The 24,001-nt window shown below is 35.8% G+C and overlaps 1 protein-coding gene across 1 annotated transcript; it reads left to right on the forward strand.

Annotated features, from left to right (window-relative positions):
- The first annotated feature begins 528 nt into the window (after positions 1-528).
- On the forward strand, positions 529-23,761 carry PI15 (peptidase inhibitor 15). Its single transcript, XM_030859533.2, has 5 exons — positions 529-801; positions 18,742-18,860; positions 19,730-19,862; positions 19,984-20,099; positions 23,311-23,761. Exons 1-5 carry the CDS (start codon positions 529-531, stop codon positions 23,444-23,446), a joined length of 777 nt encoding a protein of 258 aa, XP_030715393.1. The 3' UTR covers positions 23,447-23,761.
- Positions 23,762-24,001: the final 240 nt, after the last annotated feature.

A 24,001-nucleotide genomic window follows, 5' to 3' on the forward strand; every position in this document is an offset into this window, starting at 1 on the left:
AGCTCACATTTTTATTTTTTTAGAAATGAGATTGGATTATTATAACTTTTTTTTTCTATCTGTTCTATTACTTGGTGTCCATATATGTCTGGGGGACATTATCAGCACATTCTCTGTTATTACCTGTGATGCATTTTTCCTTTTCACTCTCAAGATGAATTTCAATTCCTAAAGATTTCCCTCTGAAAATAAATATGCAGTAATGCATTCTGTGGCTCAGGCGTTTGGGGTAAATGGCTCACATTCATTTTAGGGTTAGTAGCCATGCTGTTTATTTTTCTCTAGCTATAGGAAGTTCCTCTTAGGGGACTGCTTCATAACACCAAGTAAAATGTATAGAGACCACTACAGGTTGTCTTCTAGGCTTGAGTTCAGCATTTGCTTGGATTTTTTGAAGAAAGTCAGGTCAAGCAATGATTTTGTAAATTCATACCCTCTGGCCCTATTTTTTTTTTCCTTTCATAGACCCTAACTCTACCTTTCTGCTTTAAGGCAAACTCTGTGGCCTCTCCCTCTCCACCTCTCAAAATGATAGCAATCTCTGCCATCAGCAGTGCACTCCTGCTCTCCCTTCTCTGTGAAGCAAGTGCCGTCATCTTACTCAATTCCACTGACTCATCCCCGCCAACCAATAATTTCACTGATATTGACGCAGCTCTAAAAGCACAACTAGATTCTGCGGACATCCCCAAAGCCAGGCGGAAGCGCTACATTTCGCAGAATGACATGATCGCCATTCTTGATTATCATAACCAAGTTCGGGGCAAAGTGTTCCCACCAGCAGCAAACATGGAATATATGGTAAGAGAACCTTGTTTTCTTTGAATTCTGAGTGAGGACGCTTTACTTAAATTGTACATTAGGAGAATCTAAAGAATTCATATGCTAAGGGATATGGGGTTTTTTACACCTTTTAACTTAAGGAATGTTCTTAAGTGCCTGGTAAACTTAAGTACTGTTCCATCATATAATTAAAAGGGAGGAAAGGGATCTAATATTTTTGTGTGAGTTCCATAACCATTAATGAATCAGGTCTTATATAAGAAAGAGGTAAAGAGTGGGGTGTGATGACTGATCACATTTGGAAGGTCCACTTAAAAAAAAAAATCACATGGAACTTTTTCTGTGCTTTGTTTATCTAATAGTCATATTTATCAGCTAAAATATTTTTTGAAAATGATTTTTTTAAATTATAGGTTTCATGTGCATGAATTATTCTCTGGATAGGTATCTCTTCCCTTTCTTGGACAAAGCTCTTCCTGACACTAATCTATTTGTATTCTCAGAGAACATGCTGACTTTTTCCTTCTTGTGATTTAATGCTTTGTCGTTCAGATAACAGTGAAGTCAGCACATTTGCACACTGTTCCAACTTGCCATGAACACATTCTTTGCTCTCTCTTAAAAATAAAAAATAGGCTCTCTGTGTTTAAATCATTTTACTTGGAAAGTTTTTTTAAAAAGTTGGTATTAAAAGGATAGATGTCTTTTTAAAGTTTCTTTGTTTTTGGTTTTGAATTTATACAAGGTTATGGTTTAACTTCCAGCACCTTCCAAGAGCACAGCTTGGAGCCTGTTTAAGGCAATGAAGACCACCAGTATGGTATTTCTAAGTTGGGGTGGGTATGGCAGTACCACTAACAACACTCTGTAAGTGCTGACCTAAAATTTGGGGGTTTCTGTCAGATTCTAAATGTATCTATTTTATTTAAATAAGCTTTTAAAGTTTGACTAATTGTAGAAATTAGTGTCACAGAAAAATACAGACTTGCCAAATGTAAGAGAGTCATGGTTCATAGAAGTACAATTTAGACTCTACGAAAATGCATTTTTCTAGGATTTTTAAATGAAAGTGGAAAAGAAGATGTCATCAGTCCTGGTGTATGAGGGGCAATATAGTCTCATGATTAAGAATATGTAGTCTGGAATCTAAATGTTTGGGTTCAAACCCCAGTCCTGGAATATAAGCTGAGTGAATTCATTAACCTAATTGTGTTTTATTTTCATCATCTCTAATATGAGGATAAAGGTAGTATCTGCCATATGGGGTTGTTATGAGGAATGTATGGAGTTGAGAACTAGAACAATTAGACCAGAGCCTACAGAAAAATAATGTTCAATAAACATTAGTTTTTATGGGTTTCTGTGAGCTTACTGTGAAAGTGCCCAGTGAAAACCTGTTCAAGATCTAAAAATAGGAACAATTACTCACATTGAACAGGTGTTTCTAGAAGGTGATGCCCAGGTATAGAAAGGAGAGGAACAAACATGTTTTCAAACATCATGCATTATGAGAGAAATATGCATAAGATTCTATGTGAGCTCAAAAAGGTATGCTATCCAGACTGCAGGTTTAGGTAATACTTTCTGGCGGCAATCACATAGCTATGCAGACTAAGGTAAGGATCAAGACAAATGAACCGGCTTTGGAGAGGACTTCATGTGGGGTGAAATCCTAACTCTGCTGTGTACTTTGTGGCCTTGTGCAAGTTACTTAATATGCATAAGACTCTACTTCCTTCTCTGTGAAATGGGAACAATAATTTATATGATAACCAATCAATATATAATGCAATTTATTATTTCAATAATATTGAGGGAAGAGGGATCATCATGAATAATATGTGGGGTACAACACAGTAGAAATATATTTTAAAAAGCCACATTTTTCTAGTTATACTTTTCCCCACTGATCAAGAATTAATTCATTCCACATGCATTTATTAAATTGTTTCTATGTGCCAAGGACTTGGCTAATTGTTTCCACAGATGATCTCATTTGATAGCTCAGTCTCCCTGTGAGGTTAAGATTTCGATCCTCATTTTACCAATGAAATCACTTAGACACAAAGAAGTTAATGACTAGGTGAAGGTGGTTTGGATAATGAATGGTATCATTGGAATTAGAGTTAAGGTCTGTGTAATTTCAAAGCCTATGCTTGTATTGGGGAGCATCTTTTCATTCTCTAGACCGAGCAAATACTACATTGGGGGAAACTGCTGGAGATGTCAGGATATCACTGTTTCCTTCTTTGCAATGCCAGCTGAAATCATATAGTTTTCATATTCTATTTGTCATTCCTTTCTTATTATTTGCTTTTCAAATATGGGAGCTACTACATAATAATTTATTTTGTAAGAACCAGATACAGTGCTTGTTATATAGTAAATGCTTTATAAATCCTTCTTCACTTAGTAAAGTTAACGAGAAACAGTAGTCAGAATATTAAGCTCTATAAAGTAACACTGTCTCAAATTATCATGTAAATACTGCATACACTTCATCACACATGTATCTATTCACTTAATATTTATGGAGCATTTACTATATGTTAGGTACTATTCTAAGCACCTAGGATAAATTCATGAATAAAATAGACAGTCCTTGGCCTCCTGGGTGGGCAATCAGGCAATAAACAAGATAAATAAATTACATAGTATGTTAGAAGGTTAGAAGGTTATAAGTTTATGAAGAAAAATAAAGCAGGTTGAGGCTGGGACATTTAATAGTGTGGTCAGAGAAGGGCTCCCTGAGATGTCCTGGAGGAAGGTGAGGCAGTAAGCCACACTGACAGATGAGGGAAGACCATTCCAGACAGAGGGAAGAGAGTGGGCAAACTCCCTGAGGTGGGGGGAGAGGAACAGATTACTTCAGTTAGAAAAATGTGCTCAATTTAGTGAAATCCTGTCTCTGTGAGTAAATTGACTAACTGAAATAATTCATTGGATCCCTCATGCAGACTCAGAGAAACTTTGAGAGAAATAAAATCTAACAGGTCAGAGCAGGAATGTCAGTGACTTTAACCTCCAGGCCAGGTGAAAAATACAGATCTCAGTTGAACACTGTTACTTTTATTTTAATTTGTTTAACGTTGCTTTGGACTGTGAACAATTCGAAAGTGAGTTCAATTCCTAACTTCAAATATGGACCTCAAAAGCTTAGGACACTTACCTCAGTATGGCTACCAGCCCTGTGTTCAAACTGTCCCCATCAGTGGGTGATATCACTATGGGAGCCTCATAGAAAATGGTCTTCAGCTCAGGGCTCTTTCTATTTTTTTTTTTTAATTAATTCTTATTGGAGTACGGTTGCTTTACAATGTTGTGTTAGCCTCCACTGCACAACAAAATGAAGCAGCCATGCACATACAGATATCCCCTCCCTTTTGGACTTCCTTCCCATTTAGGTCACCACAGTGCATTAGGTAGAGTTCCCTGTGCTATATGGTATGTTCCCATCAGTTGTCTATTTTATACATAGTATCAATAATATATATGTATCAATCCCAGTCTCCCAATTCCTCCCACCCCACCCCTTTCCCCCTTGGTATCAGGGCTGTTTCTAATTGCATCAGCCTGATTTGCAATCCCCTTCATTCACAACTTTACTCTCTGAGCCTCTTCCCATGCCATTTCCTCACCTTCTAATGTCTCCTCCTTAACTTATTCCAATATTTATAATCCTACCCTTCAAGTTTTATGTAAGAATGTTGTGTCCTTCACTGATGTTTCTTACATTCACAGTCATATTTGATTTCTCCTTCTTTTGAACCACTGTAGCCTATTATGTTTATCACACTGCTCTTATTAAAATCAGACTCAATTTACAGTTATTTGTATATTTCTTGCAATCTTCCTAATTTTAAGCTTTCAGGGTGCTCAGTCTATGTTTATTCACCTTTGTATAACTATTTTCTTGGGAAATTTCTTGTGTATAGACAGTAATCAACCATTATTTGGTGAATTTGAAATCCCTATGAATTGTTACATGTTTATAACTTGAATCAATTTTGATATTATTTATATTTAAAGTTCGCTTATCATTTATAATAACATTTTATCCTGTGCACCTAAAATATGAAAGAAGTTTTTCAAAGTTCTAAAAAGCAAAAAGCCCCTTAAAATTAAATGATTTTATCCTCTTTAAGTACTTGGTTATGCTAGTGTATGCTTGAGTAAATTAAGTGGACACAATTTGAACACTAGAGTGTTGACATTCATATTTTAGTGTATAATATCTTCTTTGGGTATACCGGCCATGATTTTCCAAACACTGTATCCTTTCAAAAAATAATAATATAGATAGAGCTTAAGATATGCAAGTCAAACTCTTGGCTTCTGTTTTACGATTAGTTTTTTGACAAATTTCCATAGCTCCTTGAACACCAGCTGTTTTTCATTCTTCCTAAGGGCAACTTAAACCGTGACTCTAAACCACAGACCACACTAGTTTCTTAGAATAAGAATCATTCCCTAAAAGAATGAAATTACAAGACTCATACATGGAGTAAAATTTGTAAGATATTTCTTGAATTTAAGGCAATTGAATAAATTAATTTAAAAAATTTGAAGTCCTTCTGTAAGAGGATGAGATCCAAAGATAACAGAAATCTTTGTATTTAAACTGTAAACAAAACAGGAAAAACAAGCAGGAAAAAAAAAACCTTAGGCACATAATTCAGTATAAGACGCTGCTGTGTAAGACTGATGTAATAAAAGAGTACAGACCAAAATACCATGGAGAAATAAAAGAAAGAAGAGGTAATCTCTAGTTGGCAAAATCATGGAAGGCTGCTTAGAGGAAGGGTATATGAGATAGATGCTCAGGAAAGGGTAGGATTGGATGTTATAGTAGGTAAAGCAATGAATGAACAAAATCGCCAGGAGAGAAAAAGCATAACACATTCGCCATGTTTTCAAGGATTTTGAGAAAAGATTGAGGATCACTTAATACAAGAGCCATTAGGGAGGCCACGGAGGTTTTAGAGCAGGGTCAGAGGTGCATATGAGAAAGATGGCACTATCAATTGATGGAGTTTAGATTGGCTGTGAAGGTGACCCAAGAGGTGGCAACCACTGAATCAGCAGGGCCTTTTTTTTTTTTTTTTTTTTTTTGCCATACGCGGGCCTCTCCCTGTTGTGGCCTCTCCTGTTGCGGAGCACAGGTTCAGCGGCCACGGCTCACGGGCCCAGCCGCTCCGCGGCATGTGGGATCTTCCCGGACCGGGGCATGAACCCGCGTCCCCTGCATCGGCAGGTGGACTCTCAACCACTGTGCCACCAGGGAAGCCCAACAGGGCCATTCTTTTAGTCAAAGGTGAGGAGGAACTGGACACCTATACCTACCACAGTGACAGGTATGAACAGTTAATGGAAGTAGTTCATGAGAACACATGGTAGCCATCTTCATAAATGGTAGAGAATGATGGAAAGACAGGTAGGGGACAGCGTGAAGATAATGATAGATATGAACTGAACAACTTAAAAGTGAAAAAAAATGTGTAATGTAATTTCAAGAAGCCAAAATAGCTGTATTGATAATATGCCCTATTTCATTTGTTTGGTGCCTGCAAATATTATTTGCAGAGCTAAGGGAATCAGTCTCCTATACTCTTCTGGAAAAGAGAAAAATACTAGTTACCAAGTCACAGCAGGTAGTAAAGTTACAGAAAGCATGACTCAAATGAATGAATGGAGAATAGATTAATCCGTCCTCAGAAATAGCCAGTAAAGTATTTGCCTACAGTAATTTATGTCTTGAGAATAAGGAAAAATTTGGATTTTGTTTATTTGGGCTTTGTGTGTAAGAGAATGTAGATAATGTAAAAGACGTTTTTTTTTAAATTATTCATAGTTGACAAAACACTTGTGATGTCTATCCTTATCGTTGTTTTAAATGAAACCATATACTGGACCAGATGGCACCTTTCCTCTCATTTGGGAAGGATAACTCAATTTTCTTCTTATGAGAAATTTGATGTGTCTAACTTAAATTTTTTCAATGAATGCTTTTATGACCACTAGAAAGCCTCCTGAGAACATTGCCAGCCAGCAGGGAACTGAGAAAGATTGCTGACAGGAAGGCATTTCTCCAGCTCATTTGGAGCTCCACATTCCTGTTCTCCTACATGTAGAACCTTTTAAGTGTCTTGGCTTCAAATGGAGACTGGGCACATTTTGTATGAATTTTCTTCCAAGGTGCATGTTGCGTAGTATTAGTTACTTAGTATTGCTTATATATGAATGTTTAGCTCTCCACTTATGGAGCCAGCTGAAAGTAAGGACATTTTGTTTATGATTGTTTTGAGTACAGGCTCTAAGATGTGCAAATGTAAAAACATTAACATGATATGATTCAGAACCTCACCATCAGTTGGTAGAAGGAAGAGCTTTGAATCATACATAGGCTACATATATATCGACCATATTTCCTAGTATTCAACACTGCTTTTTTGTTGGCAAATTATATTTGACCATATGCAATGGTACAGAAAATTTTATTATATTCCTGCTGACTATTTATAGAACCTAGCATCATATCTGTCCCACAGAGAACACTCAGTAACAATCTATGGAACAACTGAATGAAGTCTTTTAACCTTTGCTGGGCATTCCATGTAAAGAGCACATGGCTATGGTGCTCAGGTGGGCAGGGGTCACTCAGTATTCAATCACTCATTCCACAGTATTTATTCCTGTGCCTGGCATTGTGCTGAGGGGTTCAGTAGGGAGCAAAAAGACATTTCTTGATAGGAAGTACTGTGAATGGACGAGTAAGTGGGCAAAGCAGTGAGCTGTGTGCTAAAGTAGAATAAATACAGGTGCTTTGGGATCACATGGGGCATATCTGGCCCAGACTTGGACTGGGGGTAGAGACGCAAGGAAGGCTTCCAAAAGGAAATGATTTCAGATATTAAATATGAAAAATAAATAAAAGTTATACAGGCAGGAGTTGGAAAGAGGCAATATGTGGTAGGTGGGGAAGGGTGTTTTGGGAAGGTGCATGGTACCTTGAAGGCATAGATGAAATTCAGTGTGGCTTGGATGTAGAGGATAAAAGAAAAAGTGATGTTTGATGAGGCTGGGAAGGCAAGCAGAAACTTGTTTGAGTTTTATTCTAAGATTAAGGGAAGTGGTTGAAGGTTTTAAGTTGTGTAATTAATTTGCCTTCAGAAGGGTCATTCTGGCTACAGGTTGAGAAAGGGATTGGAGACAGGCAGAAGCAATGGCACAGTCAAGAGACTGTTATAATAGCCTGGGCGAGAGATAATTGAAGCCTCAATGACATTTAAGGACATAGGGATGTGACAAAATGAATTTGGGGATCAAATCAGTATGTGTAAGTGATTTATATGAAGAAGTGGCATAAGGATTTATATGATGGAGAAGCCAAGGAGTATGCCTCCATCTTTGACTAGGACAATTGGGCTTCCCTGAGTTGGAGAACACAAAATAAAGTGCAGGTTTCTGGTAGTCATTAAGTAGCTGAAGGTTTATCATCCAGGGTACACATCTACAGAGGTTGAAAAAAGTAGCTAGTGTGTGGGAGGGAACATTCTTCCAATACAAAGAATTTTGGTTGGGAATATGCTTTGGTAATCAGAATGGACCACTTTACATAATGGGGGTAGGGTAGTGTCATGGAGACAGCATGGATGCATGATTTTATGTCTGGGAATCTACTCAAGAATTTTTGCAAGAAAGTTTCATGTATCTTTTAAGAATATATATATATATATTTTTTTTAGAATCAGTGCTGAGACTTAAGTCAACCTGACTCCAAATCTATTTCAGGGGCCTAGATAGCACCAGGTCCATCTAGTCTTCTGACATACTCAGGATAAGGTTTTTCTGGAAACTAATCAAAGGACTTCAGAAAAATCGAAGTTGACTAGTCTGGCTGGTGTCCTGAATTTAGTATATCTGAAAACCATTTAATAGTCAGTCAATGGCCATTAAATGGTTATGAACTTGAGATGTTTAATTGTCTATGAGAATTTCTGAAGAATGGCTTGGAAAGAAGGCAGGGAAGATAAAGACTAACAGCTTAAAATGGTCAAGAGAAATGTTTGGCATAAAATACATCATGGACTGAGGTTTGGAGGGGTATGATTTGAATGTTCCCAGTCTATGTTACCCATAGAGTCTAAAATCAGGTACCAAGCATTTTTTTGACACAAATATGGAAGAATGCCGCCAAAGTTGTGTGTTTAGACTAAACTTCATGACTCTTAAAATTTCACATCACATACTCCAAACTGAAACAGTCCAGGAATGTTGCTTAAGGGCACAATATTTTTTTACCCTACAAAGTGCATCAAATTCACATTTCATAATTTCATTAAATATGAACATTCTACCAAATCTGTCTCTGCATTCCAGTGAGATCATGTTTTCAGCAAGCAGTAGGTAGGCGGAAAGGCATTTGAATTCTTCTAAGTGGGCAACAGCAAGGTACGGGGTTTGCATGTGTCTCACAAGATAGTTTAACAATCAAGAAGTCAGTTTTTAGCTGATTGTAACACTGAGTTGGTGAAAAAAATTAACCACACATGAAAATGTCTTCCTGGCATATAACTACAGTATTAAATGATAGCTGGTGGGTATTAATTTCCCGGGAAAGGAGAACTGTTGCTAGAATCCATCAACAAATGGTCTTTAAATTTAAAGATAAAACATATGTTAAAGAGGGATTTAAGGAGGGGAATGAATAGGTTTTAAAACTTCTGAAATGTTCTCTAATTTTTATCTTCCACTGTCTGATGTTATGTTGCCAAGAAGCAAGGTCCTTGTTATCTATACACAGTTCTGTTTCTGATTAGTTTGTTGCTTCAGGGTTTACGTTTTCACTTTCTCTGATTGCCTGCTAAGTTGAGATTAAAGCTTGATGTGTCTCAAACTTCAGGCTGCCAGATAAGGTGATCAAAAGTGCACCTCTCATTACCTCTCACTTTAGGCATCTTTCTAGTTCACAGACACCACCACTCTTCCAGTGCCTGATCTTCCAATAATAATAGCGTTTACCATTCTGTACACCCTGCCGTGCTAGAGCTGTGCTAAATTCTCTTCAATCACTATCTTGCCTAACCTTCACAACAGTCTCGTGAGATGGGGACAGTTTTCCTCATTTAGAGACAGGAAATTTGAAGTTTGGAGAGCGTAAGTTGCTTCCCCCAGGTCCCAGAGTAAGTAAATCAAAATGATGAGAAAGCAGTTCTGTATGACAACAGAGCCCATGCTTTGAAAGACTACAATACACACTCCCCTCCATGAGTTCATCTCCTGCTCTTGAGCCCGCTCCACATGCATTTTTATCTGAGGACATCGCTGAATATTAGAAAGTGTTTCTTCATATGGAATCAAATCTTGCTTCCTGTACTCTTTCTAACCTTGGCAACCACATAGGAAAACTCTGTATTACGATAGTGTTTCAAGCCTTTGAAGCCTGTGAGCATCTATGCCTTAAACCTTTGTCCCCCAGTCTCCCAGCTCTTTCTAAGCCTCCAGCCCTTTTGTGTGAAATACCTGTACACACCACCTCTTGCAACCAGAGTATGGCCAGCATAAGGAAGGTGGCACGAAGATATTTGCTTTCTGAAAATCTTGGAAAAGGTAAGAAGTTGTGCCATTAAGGGAATGGAAAATCAAGTCCCTCCCCACCCCCCATGCTACCTCTTACATTACACATACACACAGGAATAAATTCACTATTTATTTGGTAGTGCGTTAATTGCCTGTCTCTTTCCTAAACTGTAAAGCAGAGTCCATGTCAGTCTTGCTGACTGTTGAATTCCCAGTACCCAATACTGTGCAGCCCTCCCAATAAGTAGCCAATTACTAGCTGCCTAGATTAACGAATTATCTAGGATTCTATTGGTTGATCTGGAAATTTGCATTTCTTGCATTTTCCACTGTTGATAACAAAACAGCAGTCCCCACCTGGTAAGTTTGGTGTAAGGAGATTTGGGGCCAAGACAGTTCCAGGGTCACTCTTTCTTGCCACCATCCTTGTGTATTAAGATCACACATCTACATAAGCGTAATGGTGACAATGATACCTCCCATCAGAGTTCATAAACTGTAGGCCCATTAACCATTCCAATTAGTAGTCATGTTTAATTTGCTCTGCAAGTGTTGAACTGCAGAGAATTTTACATTTAAAAGGCTATTTGGCAACATGTAGAAGTGGATACATTTCACATATACATCAGGATTTCTAGATTATCCTGAAAAGTTTTAAGGTTTAGAGACATTGTGCCCACTTCCTACTTGTCAGCAATTGTTTAAAAAGGAAGAGCCTCTTTGGGTGGGGAAAAATTCACTCATTTCCAAGTCTCTCTCTCTCTCTCTCTCTTTCATATAACTGTCCGGATGTCAAGCAGCAGTTGCATTTTGTCATCTTACACCCAATACTCATTTTCATTACTAGACCAACCCCCAACCCAATCAGTTGAGTTTGATTATATTTAAATAGCACTTTGGTATCTTCAAAGCACTTGACTGAGGTATAGATTGAGCCATGCATAGATTAAAGCACTGAAATTTTTTTTCCTTTATTTCCTAATCACCAATCCTGTTTAAATAATCTTACCTCAAATTCTGAATATTTTTCTTTTATCCATGCCTTCCTTAATTTATATATTAAGGCTTTATATGTAGGAAACACTCCCTCAGGAAGGAGTCTTTTTCAATAATCCAGATAACAAATGATGGTGGCTTCACTCAAGGTGGTGGTAATAATAGTGATGATCAGTGGGTATATTCTGGATACACAGGATTTTAATGGCAGGATCGACAAGATTTGCTGATAGAGCATATAAAGATTATTAAGCAAAGAAAGAGTAAAGATGGCTATGGACTCTCTGGCTTGAGCAACTACAAAAGCAATTGGTAAACTTTTTCTGTAAAGGACCAGATGGTAAATACGTTTAGCTCTGCAGACCTTGTGGTCCGTGCTGCCACTGTAACACAGAAACAGCTATAGATAACATATAAGTAGGCAATGGGATAGATCTGGTGACCCCTGAACCAGAAGAAAAAGGGTAATGTCATCCACTGATGGGAGGAAGACTGTAGGAGTAGCTGGTTAGAGGGTAGGGAGTGGCAGTAGGGTTGTGAATACTGGAACTCAATTTTGGACTTGTTAAGTAGAGGTTTAAAGTGAATAGGTGGATAAATCAGTCTGGAATTCAGTGGAGAGGTCTATAGATATAATTTGGAAGAGTACCACCAGCTTATAAATAGTATTTCAATGTGTGAGACTGGATGTGGTTACCTAGGCAGTGAATTGATGAAACAGAAGAGAGAGAGAGGGAGAGAGAGAGACAGACAGACAGAGAGACAGACAGAGACATGGCTTCAGCCCTGGGAACCCTCCAGCATGCACAGGTTAGGGAGATGAGGAAGAATCAGCAAACATATGGAGGAAAACAAGGCAGCAGCCAGAGAAAAACAAGGCAAGGGTGGGGTCATGAAACCAGGGGGTGGAAGTGGGTCCAGGAGGAGCAAGTGGTCAGGCATTCTAAAAGCTGCTAATAGAACAAAAAACATGGTGACCAGGAAATGACCATTTATGATATGGATGTGAGCAATTTGGGTAGAGTGGAGGTAGCGGGGGGAACCTGCCTGGGGTGGGCTCAAGAGTAGAAGAAGAAAAACTGAAAATTCTCTGTTAAGACAACACTCAAATTTCATTGTAAAAGGAAGAAGAGGAATGGTGCATTGGAAGACGAAGATGAAAAGGGGTCAAGAGAAGTCCTTTTGTGTTTGTTTTTAAGAATTTTATGCTGCTGGCAATGATCCAGTTCAGAATACCTCTAAAAAAAAGTATACTTTTACACCTTTTTTTTATAGAAATTTACCTTTCCCACCTACATAAAAGGTAGCACTCATCTTACCTGAGGAAAGTCTTCACTATTTTCATTTAAACATTTAAAAAATGCTTAGGACCCCACGTTGATACTTTGTGGTATAATGTGGTCCCATATTTATGGTCATTTTTGAGGCTTGAGGGAATTTTTTTTAAATCAAGTTCCTTAGCTAGTTCTTTTTAAAAGTATAATTGGTTTAATATCATTTAATTAATCCAATTAGTGCCCCCAATTTCCCATGGGAAATCCTTTTCTCTTCCTGTGCCGCACCCCCCCCCCAGTCTTACCAAGGCCCATTCTTCCCTCCTGTCTGGTTTAACACTGGGTCATATATTCAGCTCTCAGTTTCCTTTATTGGCACTTCACAAGCATTTCCACCGAAAGGGAATAAACCCCAATTTCAAAACAAAACCACAACCATGCCCATGAAGTGTTTTTTAAAAGCTTCTGGCAGCCCTCAGGGAAAATAATTTTGTCATCACTTAATATCTTTTTAATGGCTCTTTCTCACTTCTATAAGTCAGCACTGCTTTCCCAATCTAACCCAGAAAAAGAACAAAGAGCCCCAGCTGAGTTATTTTTAAAAGCCAAAAACTTGTCTATCTAAACTGCCTTTACTTTTTATCTAAATATATGAGAAATGACCACATGTCAGTCCAAGAAAATAAGTGTCTATACGACATGCCATACTGTTTCCAATGTCATTGCTATCAGAGTATCCATGACAATAACCAATTTAGAAATGTGTCTTCAAAAACTCAGTGTGATAATTTTATTTTTTAGTATTTTATGTCTTTGAAGATGGTTTCCACGTGCAGAACAGATTTTTTAAGAGGTCATTTTCAAATTTAATATTTCTTGTTCTCCTCTAATTTAGCTTCATTTACATATATTTTTGTTCTATTCAGAAATCTAGCAAGTTTTGGCAATCACATTTGTTTAATGTTTGTTACTACTTACAAATCTAATTAATTTAAATTTTAAGCTGCATTTATAGATTTAACATATTTGACCTTTAGTACTTCAACTGGCTTATTGAAAATAATTTCCATATATTTAAATGTCTTAAAAGTCTAAGTAACACAGTGACTCTTAAGTTCTAAATTCTGCAATACTGTTTAAAAATTGTAACAAGATTTTCTTAAAATTTTTAACTTAAAACCACAAATATAAATAATTATTGATATATTTTATGTTGAAATTACAAGGCTAACGTATTGCTTTAATAACCTGTTGCCAGATTCTCTGAACCACTATAAATATTAATAACATCAAATATGTACAGGTTCGTTACCTAGAAATATTTATCCTTTTTAACACCTTATATTTAATTCTTTCAAACACATCTACCTTTAATTCTTATGTTTGGAATTAAAAGATGTTACCCACTTGAAAAAAAACAGTATGTCATATCAAACAATGTTGGGGATATATTCTCAAGAAATTTTCAGGGTTGCCTTTCAGTTGGTCTACATTTCTTATTGTCCGGAGATAGTGACTGGGGTTTAAGAAGGCAGTTTCGGATGTCCCGGTGCCCACTGTGTTGTGGGTAACAAAACTTAAGGAAATGGCTGATAAAACAACCTCATCTTTGGGCTGGATCATATCACTCTCTAATTCTTCAATTTACGGAAGTCAGTGATTTTCTCCCATGCTGAGACATTCTTTGACTCAATTTTGTATTTCTTTGGCTTAACCTCTGAAGATCTCTGGACTTGAGGTCTTTTCATTCTTTTCATATGCCTCCTATCTCTTGGAGCCACACTCTTCTAGCTATTGAAATGACATCAGTTTGAATTCTGGATGCTTCTCATGGCTTAATCAGACTATGTGGTTTCCACAGACAAGGTGCTAAATTTGTTGATAAGCAGAGTAGTTCATGGTAAACATTTTAGTCCAGAGCTAAATCAATCAGTTTACAAGCTGACCAACTAAATGGCTCGTAACAGCAAAGAATGGAAGAAAATCCTGTGGCGCAATAGGGCACGTATATAGGCTTCTGTGCGCTCTGACACCGTTTTAAGCCATCTTCACTTTGTGAGTTATCTAATCATAATATCTAACTCCTACTAGCTCCTGTAAATGTTTTTTTGTCTCCATGCATCATTTTCTTAATTTTTGCCTAATTTTTAGAAGGCATGATATTTTAAGTGTTCACAACTCAGTTACCTGTGAAAGTATTTTATCCATTTAGAGGGACAAGAACTAGAAATACAGAATTTGAGGCTAGCTGCATAAAAGCTGAATAAATATAAGGTGTTTAGCTTTTCTAACAAATGATCATAATATGTTGCATATTTGCTAGTCATTCCATAGAACGTTAAGTAAGTACACACCTGTGACCTTTTTTCTTTTGCTGTATTTGTAGGGTATGATACTAAACTTATTTCAAATAAATATCACAGGTGTTCAGCAAAATTCAGCAGATAGATTATCCACTAAGCATCCAGAAATGTATATATTAGTCAAATGTTTAGGTGATTACAACTTCATTCCCTAAATTTGTATAAGTTGTTAGAATTCTTTCACATGGTTAAACTGGCAACATTCATCACAATTTAGAGCTTCTGGATAAGAAAGAAGCTATCCTTATTTGCTGTTTTCAACCCTGAAAGACCTCTCATCATATTAATAGATTTAAATACCGCTGTGGATTAAAGGGATACATCACTCACCCATATTCTCCTGGGAGTTGTAACCAGTGGAGAAAGACGGAGACAGCAAATACAGTAGATACGCAATTCGTAAATTTCAGAGCAGGATCTTCCCCTCTTTACAGGATGGGTGTGAGTCCTGCCTGGGGACAAACAGGCAAGAAAGAGCACAGGACTTTCTGACTTCTTCTGCAGTAGGCATCAGAGAGACAGTTGGTATGTCTCCCATGGGAAGGCAAAATGATCCCACTCTCTGTGTGGGACCTGGCCAGTGCTGCCAGGGTCTCCAGCATCTTCCTTCAGGGACAGGCAGAAATCCCTCCCATCAGTTTCCTAAAAGCAAACATGGAGAAATGAAAAAAAGTGGTCATCTCTCCTCCCTCACAACTATCATCTCAAAAATTTTAATTATGATATCTGTACATAGAAACACCTAAAAACGTAGGCATCGGTAATGCTAAATACAGGGTCTTCCTATCAAAATCCTTTATAATAATTTAAAAATGGTGCTCATGTAAGATATTTTTCAGGCATGAACTCTTTGGTTTATCTCTTTGACATACACAATACGTTTTAAGTATATGAGTAAGCATATAGAATTATATATGCTAAGTTACCTTAAATTTGTTAACTGCCTTAAATATTTTAAATTATTTTGTGAAGAATCTAGGTTTCCTCTTTCTGTGGTATGGAAAAGGCTAGAACTGAACAAGTCATAGGTCAATATAACAGATCTTCCTGATTCTGATGCTGGAGTTACTCAGGGATACTAAATCATGAAATGCTGAAGAGGAAAGGGACCCTAGAGATGAGTTAACTGGGAGACAGAATAATTGACATGTCCTCAGTCACAGATGATCTTAGCAGTAGGCTTAGGGTTAGAATACAAGATATTTTATTTTCTTTTTCAGTATTATTTGTGCCATGCAGTGCTGATATTTCAGAACAAGACTATAAGAAAGACTGTTTTTAGAAAGATTATATAAAAACACAGAAAAGCCGTGTTTTTAGCAGTTACTGTTCTGAGTGCACACCACTTCAATATGTTAATAATATTTAGATGTATTTTTTCCCCAAAGTGACTACAATTAGCTCAGAGACATAATTTGTTGATGCTATTCCGTCTAAAATTCATTTGTGATCTAATGGTAATATTTTGCATTCTGGTGAACTGAAATCCATATTTTGTAAATCCATATTTCATTAAAAATATCAGAAGAATAAATACCAGATGAATCCATTATTAGCCAAACAAAATGCTTTTAAAAGTTAATTTCAGTTCTAGAATACTATGATTTTCATTGCAAATTTAGTTTGGTTCACTGATATTTCTGCACAGAATTTTTACAAACAAAAGGAGAGGTTTGAAGTAATAATTCATAAAACATATCAAATGATTATTTTACAGAGCTATGTGTGAAGGAATAATACAAAGTATTTTTTATAACTGTAAAAAAGCATGATATCAATTCAAAGGAGAAGACAAGTATATAAAGAGACACTAACTTTTAAAATATTATAGAATGAGTATTTTCCATTTATATACTGTATTTAACACTGATTATTTACTTATTAAAAGGGTATTATGTAATGTTTTGCCACATTTAATTAATCCACAAAATGGGCAGATTATATTCTGTATAATTAAGGAAAGTGTATTTTATTATAGCTTTTTGAATGATCTTTCTTTTTACACAGACAGTGGAGATATGGCCACTGTCACCACAGAATTACTCCAGATCCTTTCTTGATAATTCTGATTTCATGTAATTTTGTGAGTGAATTTATTTTAATGTAATTCTAGATAGATTTATGTAAGATGACTTTGTTTTTCTAATTTAAGACAACTTCTAAGTGGCTAACAAATCTTTTTTCAGGGTGGGTGCCATGGTCTTCTAGGGTAAAAATGTCTCTGAAGGGTTCATCAATTTTTTTTCCTATTTTATTTCAAAGTCACTAAATTAATTTCCTTTCACTTAAATACACTGTTACATTAAGTAAATCTATGTTTCTAGCTCATAACAATTAAAAGTTCTAATATTATTATTACTATCAAATATTCAAATGATATAAAATATCATTTATATATTATAATTTAATATAGTTTGACACTTAAAAGTTGGAATAAATGCAAATCAAAACCACAGTGAGACATCATCTCACACCTGTTAGAATGACTATTGTCAAAAAGTCAAGAAATAACAAGTGTTGGTGAGGATCTGGGGAAAAGGGAACCTTGGGCACTGTTGGTGGGAATGTAAATTGGTGCAGCCACTATGGAAAACAGTATAGAGTGTCCTCAAAAAATTAAAACAGAACTACCATATGATATAGCAATTCCACTTCTGGGTATTAGTCTGGAAACTAAAATACTAACTCAAAAAGATAACTTCACCCCAATGTTCATAACAGCACTATTTCCAATAGCCAAGATATGGAAGCAGCCTAATTGTCCGTCAACAAATAAGTAGATAAATGGAATATTATTCAGCCATAATAAACAAGGAAATCTTGCCATTTGTGACAACATGCATGGAACTGAAGGGCATTATGGTAAGTGAAATAAGTCAGAAAGAGACAAATAACTTATGATCTCATATGTACGTGGAATCTAAAAACAACAACAAAAACAATACTGAACTCAGAGATCTAGAGAGCAGATAGGTGGCTGCCAGAGGTTGGGGGGTGGGGTGTGTGAAATATGTGAAGGTGGTTAAAAGGTACAGACTTTCAGTTATAAAATAAATCCTGAGGATGTAATATACAGCATGGTGACTGTAGTTAATAATACTGTATTGTACATTTGGGTGCTGCTAAGAGAATACATCTTAAAAGTTCTCTTCACAAGAAAAGAAATTTGTAACTGTGTGTGGTGACGGATGTTAACTAGACTTATTGTGGTGATCATTTCACAATATATATGTACATAAAAATCATTAAGTTGTACACCTGAAACTAATAATGTTATATATCAATTATATCTCAATTAAAAAGTTGGACTATGAGACATTGTTAATTTTGGTACATTGATTTGAATAAATTTGATCTCATTAATTTTTAAGATATATCAATAGCATGGCTCCTTTTTGCTGTGAATAAACTCCAGGGAAATCAATTGACTTTGGTGGATTCAAACTTCAGTGGTCAGTATGAGGTATCTCCAAGTTACATCTGGATACGATATTTTTGTTAACCTATCCTTTACCAAAATTTATGTCTGGACTTTGGGTCTAGATGGCCCTGTAAAAACAATAAAGATTTTTGAGGAATAACAATATTGCACTGTAGAACTTTGAATAACAATGGTCTAAATTTGCTTTCTTCTAGTCAGGAAGCAGAATTGAAAGAAGTTTAGGAAATAGTAGTGCCATTTCTTTTCTCTTTTTGTTTGTTACTAGCAAACCCAGTAAAGCTGAAGGTTTTTTTCACTTTCACAGGTCTGGGATGAAAATCTTGCAAAATCTGCAGAGGCTTGGGCAGCAACTTGCATTTGGGACCATGGGCCTTCTTACTTATTGAGATTTTTGGGTCAAAATCTATCTGTACGAACTGGAAGGTAGGAAGTAGTTTCACTGATACTGTTTATCCATGCAACTTTATTGCTTATGGACTCCAAGGGTTAGTGACACCAATTTCAAGTAATATCTGCAAGAGGGCTCACTATGTGTCAGGCACTGATGCTTGGCCTATGACTGTTTTAGATGTCTTCAAGGATTATTTAATTTTTTAAAAGGGCCTAGAAAAACCAGTTTTCCCTTTCACCCTTGGAACACCCTCCCTTAGCCTGTATTCTACCCTTATCTCACAGAATCTTTGAAAGGATCAGGCTGTATCCTGTATCCTATCTCTTCTACTTCAGAAAAATCCCTTCATGGTGGCAGAAGCCATTATTGTGTATGCAACCTTCCCATGTTTGCATATACCTGTATCTGTGTGTGTTGTACAAATTCAATATATTTACACATATATGTATATATAAATAGGCACACGTATGTATATGCAAGTATATGCAACAATGGATAAAGCTGTTCCCAGTAATAGGATAATTTTTCTACCACTGTGGAATGTCATCATCCAATATTCCAAAGACTCATTCTCTTCCACATAGGGGAGGAAAATCAGGTGGTAAAACAAGATAAAGATGATAATTCCTGAAAGATTTGCATTTCTCTTTTTGAAACAACCAGACACATACTTAGACAAATACAGGATCACTTGCTCCAGTCCTGGGCATTTTCATGTTTGGCTCTACTTGGAGGAATAGAGGATTCTACTAGGTGATGATGGTAATTGTGAGGGGTGGGTATGTTCTTGATTTATCATGAATAATCTGCAAAAGGACCAATTAACTTATAATTTAAGGTGAGTCCACTATATATTGCCACTACTGTACTCTAAGTTCTCATTGTGTTTCTTGATATCTAGATATCGCTCTATTCTCCAGTTGGTCAAGCCATGGTATGATGAAGTGAAAGATTATGCTTTTCCGTATCCCCAGGATTGCAATCCCAGATGTCCTATGAGATGTTTTGGCCCCATGTGCACACATTATACACAGGTTATTTTAATTGTTTTGTTCATTTTTGATTCATACTTTTAAAAAATGCTCTTACTATTTTGGTGAACATGAATTTTCTTCGCTCCAACTTCAATAACAGTATATCGATTTACTTTCTCAGATGGTTTGGGCCACTTCCAATCGAATAGGATGTGCAATTCATACTTGTCAAAACATGAATGTTTGGGGAGCTGTATGGCGCCGTGCAGTTTATTTGGTATGCAACTATGCCCCAAAGTAAGTATCCAGTTGGATTCTACTTCTTGGAATCTTTAATGATGTTAAATATCTTCAGTCTGATAGATACTTTTAACAGGTAAATAATATGAGTAAGACTTAACTAACAAGCACTAATCCTCAAATCTTCCATCTTCCTGTATATCTGAAAAGTTATAAGCTGAAAGGTTTCTTTTCACAAGGATTCTAGATTAAAATTGCAGGCAAGACTATTTGTGATTTGGAGAGTCACTAAATTCTCCTTACCATCTTTCTTTAGGCATGGTAATTATAAAATAAACATACGCTTTTAGGTTTTTGATAGCTATATAAAAGGCATCAGGAAAGGATCTTCTAGGGAATTTATCAACACCACAGTATTCTCATCAATCAGTACTAGAATGTTGGCTTAGCTTTTTCACTAGGAAAGCAAAACAAGCCCTTCTTCTTTCTTTTAAGAGTAAAATTACAATCACAGTTTACTTTTTCCATAGATGGTTAAGGAGGCATTCAGAATCAGAAGGGAAAATTTAAATGCTATGACTTCTTTTTAATGAAAGCTTTGCCATGATTTCAATTTCAGTACAAAAAATATTCAGTAATTTCTTCTTACGGCATACATAAAAAGGTATTGTGAAAATTGATCAAAGATTATAAAATAGGCTCACATTTATGAACATTCTTTATAGTATGAGGATAAATAAGCATTTGTTAACGTCTGATAAAATGCCTTTTTGATAACAATGACTCTTCGGATAAAATGTTCCAGTATTTATACATGAGTCTGTTCTCATTTGGAATAAATACTAAAATGTACAAAGGATTTATGACACTCCTGGTGTCTTCCAAAGTAAGTCCCAAACAAAGATTTTCTCCAGCTTTGCCAGTATGGGGAGGGAATGAGAAAATGTTTCACAAATAACTGCATTACTCATTTATATGGTAGTATGCCAGTGGCAGTGTTTTTGCAAAGTTAGAAAAATAGCAATTTTCCCGATGGTCCCCTCTCCACAGTTATTAGAATAGTAAGGTTTGGAAAGTAAAATGTGGCTGCATTATGATAAGCATTAAAACTGCATTTGTTTGATATTTTCAGTTTTATACTGTATATTTTCCTATTAAGACTTTAACCCTTCTTTCTGACATAAATAGGCCAAGTAGTACTCAAATAGTGAAAGAGGTTTTTTTATAACATTCATTTAACTATTCTGTTTTTGGCCAATGATTGGAATTTTGTAATACTATTGATGAGATGTCTGATTGTTTTATAAGTCTGAGAGTTTAAGATATGTGTTAGTATGCTATATTTGCTGTGATAGAGAACCATTCTTTTGAAACCTAGGCAATGAAGAAAGTTTTAAAATCCTGACTGATAGTTGACTATGTTTCTTCCAATCCCAATATGAATTTATCTCAAGTATAACTGTTTTTCAGGGGCAAAATAAAACAGAGAAGGAAAGGGGTTTGGGGGGGAGACAGAGACAGAGACAGAGATAGAGAGAGAGAGAGAGAAAAATGAGAGAATGAGAATGAATTGAATTAGATGAAACAGAATAAAAATTAGAAGGAAAAATAATATAAGTTTATCAACTGACTGATCTAATACTGAATACAATTATCTTCCATTTGTATAAAAGTTTGTAATATAATATATAATAATTTTTATATAATTAAATTGTATTTCTAAGTTAACATTACCAAAAATATGTGCTGTGTAATTTCTAAAAGCTATGTAGAATAAGTTGAAAAATATGAAATTAAAATACCACAGGCTGGGTTCATATATTTTTATAGGTTTGGGTAAAGATATAGAGGGAAATAAGATTATGAATATAGAATGGGAGAGATTAGGATAAAGGAGTGAGCTGCACTCTTGAGGGATGGACCTCCTTGAATGTTCATAAGCAAACATTTACATTACCAAAATTATGCTTGAGGAAGCTTCTCTGGAAGGCAGAGTGTAGAATAAGCTAGATAGAGATGGGCAGCCTTGTAATCTCATTTTGTAATATGAATAATCAGCATATTTTTCATTTTACAGACAACTTTTCCTTTACAGATATTTTATAGATAAAAACGTGACTTTTCAACTGACTGAATAAGGATATGTTCATGTCTGGTAGATGCACTGTATGAGTCACCTGCTTGGTCTTATTTAGGTTTCAAAGATGAGACCCACTTGTTTCATATTTTAGCCTTTACACTGTTGTCTTATCTTCAAGATAGTTGATATCTTCAACTATCTACAACCAAATTTTCTCCTGACCATTCAATTTCCTTCACATCACTGGCTGTATAGTACTGTAGTTACTAATCACCATGCTACTGAGAATACATTCATTGCCTCCTTCCTCACAGCTAAAAGAGCTTAATAACATAAGGCATTGTGGCTGTTTTTAACTATCCTAAATGGTGAATTTGGTGTACCACTATAATCATGGCCATAATTACAGATGAAGAAAAATATTGATAACACATAATAATTCAGTTAAATAGGTTCAGCATTATCAAAAAACTAATAGTATTACTAAAAATTATAACTATGAGTTTACATATGGGAAAATGTTTTGGAATCACCTTTAATGGCTGCTTCTGTGAGCCATTATTCTCTTACTGAGTTTTCCGTTATCTCATCTTATGAATACTGAGAATCTAAACTATTTTTTCAACTTGAGGAAGAAATCCTTTGAACACTTAAAACCTATTTTTTATGCTTGTAACAACTTCTTGCTCATTTCACCGTTTCTAAGCATCCCAGAATTACGTGTATATATCTTTATATATATAATGGACATGGATATATCTATATCTGTATATACTTTACTATCTTTATAATAATATTAGCATGAGTTTTTTAAGAAGTAAGTTTAAGTGGACACAGCCCATGTGCTCTAGAAGGCTGCTGCAGGAACGAGGCAGCTGTGGTGAGTGGATAGAGCATCAAGCCTGGTGTCGGATGACTAATAATGTCACCATGCATTGTAGTGCCTCACTTCTTATCTGTAAATTAACATAATATTAATTTACTCAGAAAGAAAACATTTTAAAAGTAAGATATACAGAACAAGTTACTGTAGAAATAAGAAATGGTTATAACTTTTAGTGCTTTTCTAAAACGACAGACTTCTAAAAATATCATCACATGTCAACACGTGATCTTGTGCTTAAGGACAATCAGATTTTAAAGGATGGGCAAGTAGCACTAATGCTCTCTTTTTCTTTTTTTTCCAAGGGGCAACTGGATTGGAGAAGCACCATATAAAGTAGGGGTGCCATGTTCAGCTTGCCCTCCCAGTTACGGGGGGTCTTGTACTGACAATCTTTGTTTTGCAGGAGTAACGTCAAACTACCTATACTGGTTTAAATAAGCTTGTCTTTTCCTCCAGGAAATATAATGGTTTCTGGGAATCATAGGCATATATATATATTGAGTTTTGCACATATTATACATATTTTATCATAATCTTGTTTTCCTCTTATTATTCATTGTATAAATTAGTGTTTGTCTATTATGTTTGTTTAATCCTTGGAGGTAAACAAAGCATCCATTTCTGTTTTCTGACCTCTAAGCCTAAATTAAAATATTGTGTATGTAGTATTGACATAGTTGATGCATCCAATTCCAAAACTTGTTTTCCAAAGGAATTATGTTCTTAAGGAATAGAATATATATTTGGCCTATAATGTATGTGTGTGTATATACGCACACATAGCTGATATAACACATAGATGATAATAATATGATTTTGTAGTTAACTTGAGGGAAATTTTTAAAAATCCTATTCTAAAATGTATGTGAGGTGGTGGGCCATCTTCAGCACCCACTTCTATAGTGCCCCAAAAGTGATAATTTGCAAAATAACACTCAGTAATATCTGGATATAATAATTTAATTAAGCAACCACAGATTTCATTCTGGAGAT

This window comes from Globicephala melas, chromosome 17, assembly GCF_963455315.2.
Source record: "Globicephala melas chromosome 17, mGloMel1.2, whole genome shotgun sequence".
In the NCBI taxonomy this organism is placed as follows: domain Eukaryota; kingdom Metazoa; phylum Chordata; class Mammalia; order Artiodactyla; family Delphinidae; genus Globicephala; species Globicephala melas.

Excerpts from the sequence above, each read along its gene's own strand:
- PI15 (XM_030859533.2), top strand. The coding sequence starts at position 529 with ATGATAGCAATCTCTGCCATCAGCAGTGCACTCCTGCTCTCCCTTCTC. Across the intron at positions 802-18,741 it reads CAGCAAACATGGAATATATG|GTCTGGGATGAAAATCTTGC; the intron begins GTAAGAGAACCT and ends TCACTTTCACAG. Across the intron at positions 19,863-19,983 it reads TGTGCACACATTATACACAG|ATGGTTTGGGCCACTTCCAA; the intron begins GTTATTTTAATT and ends TTACTTTCTCAG.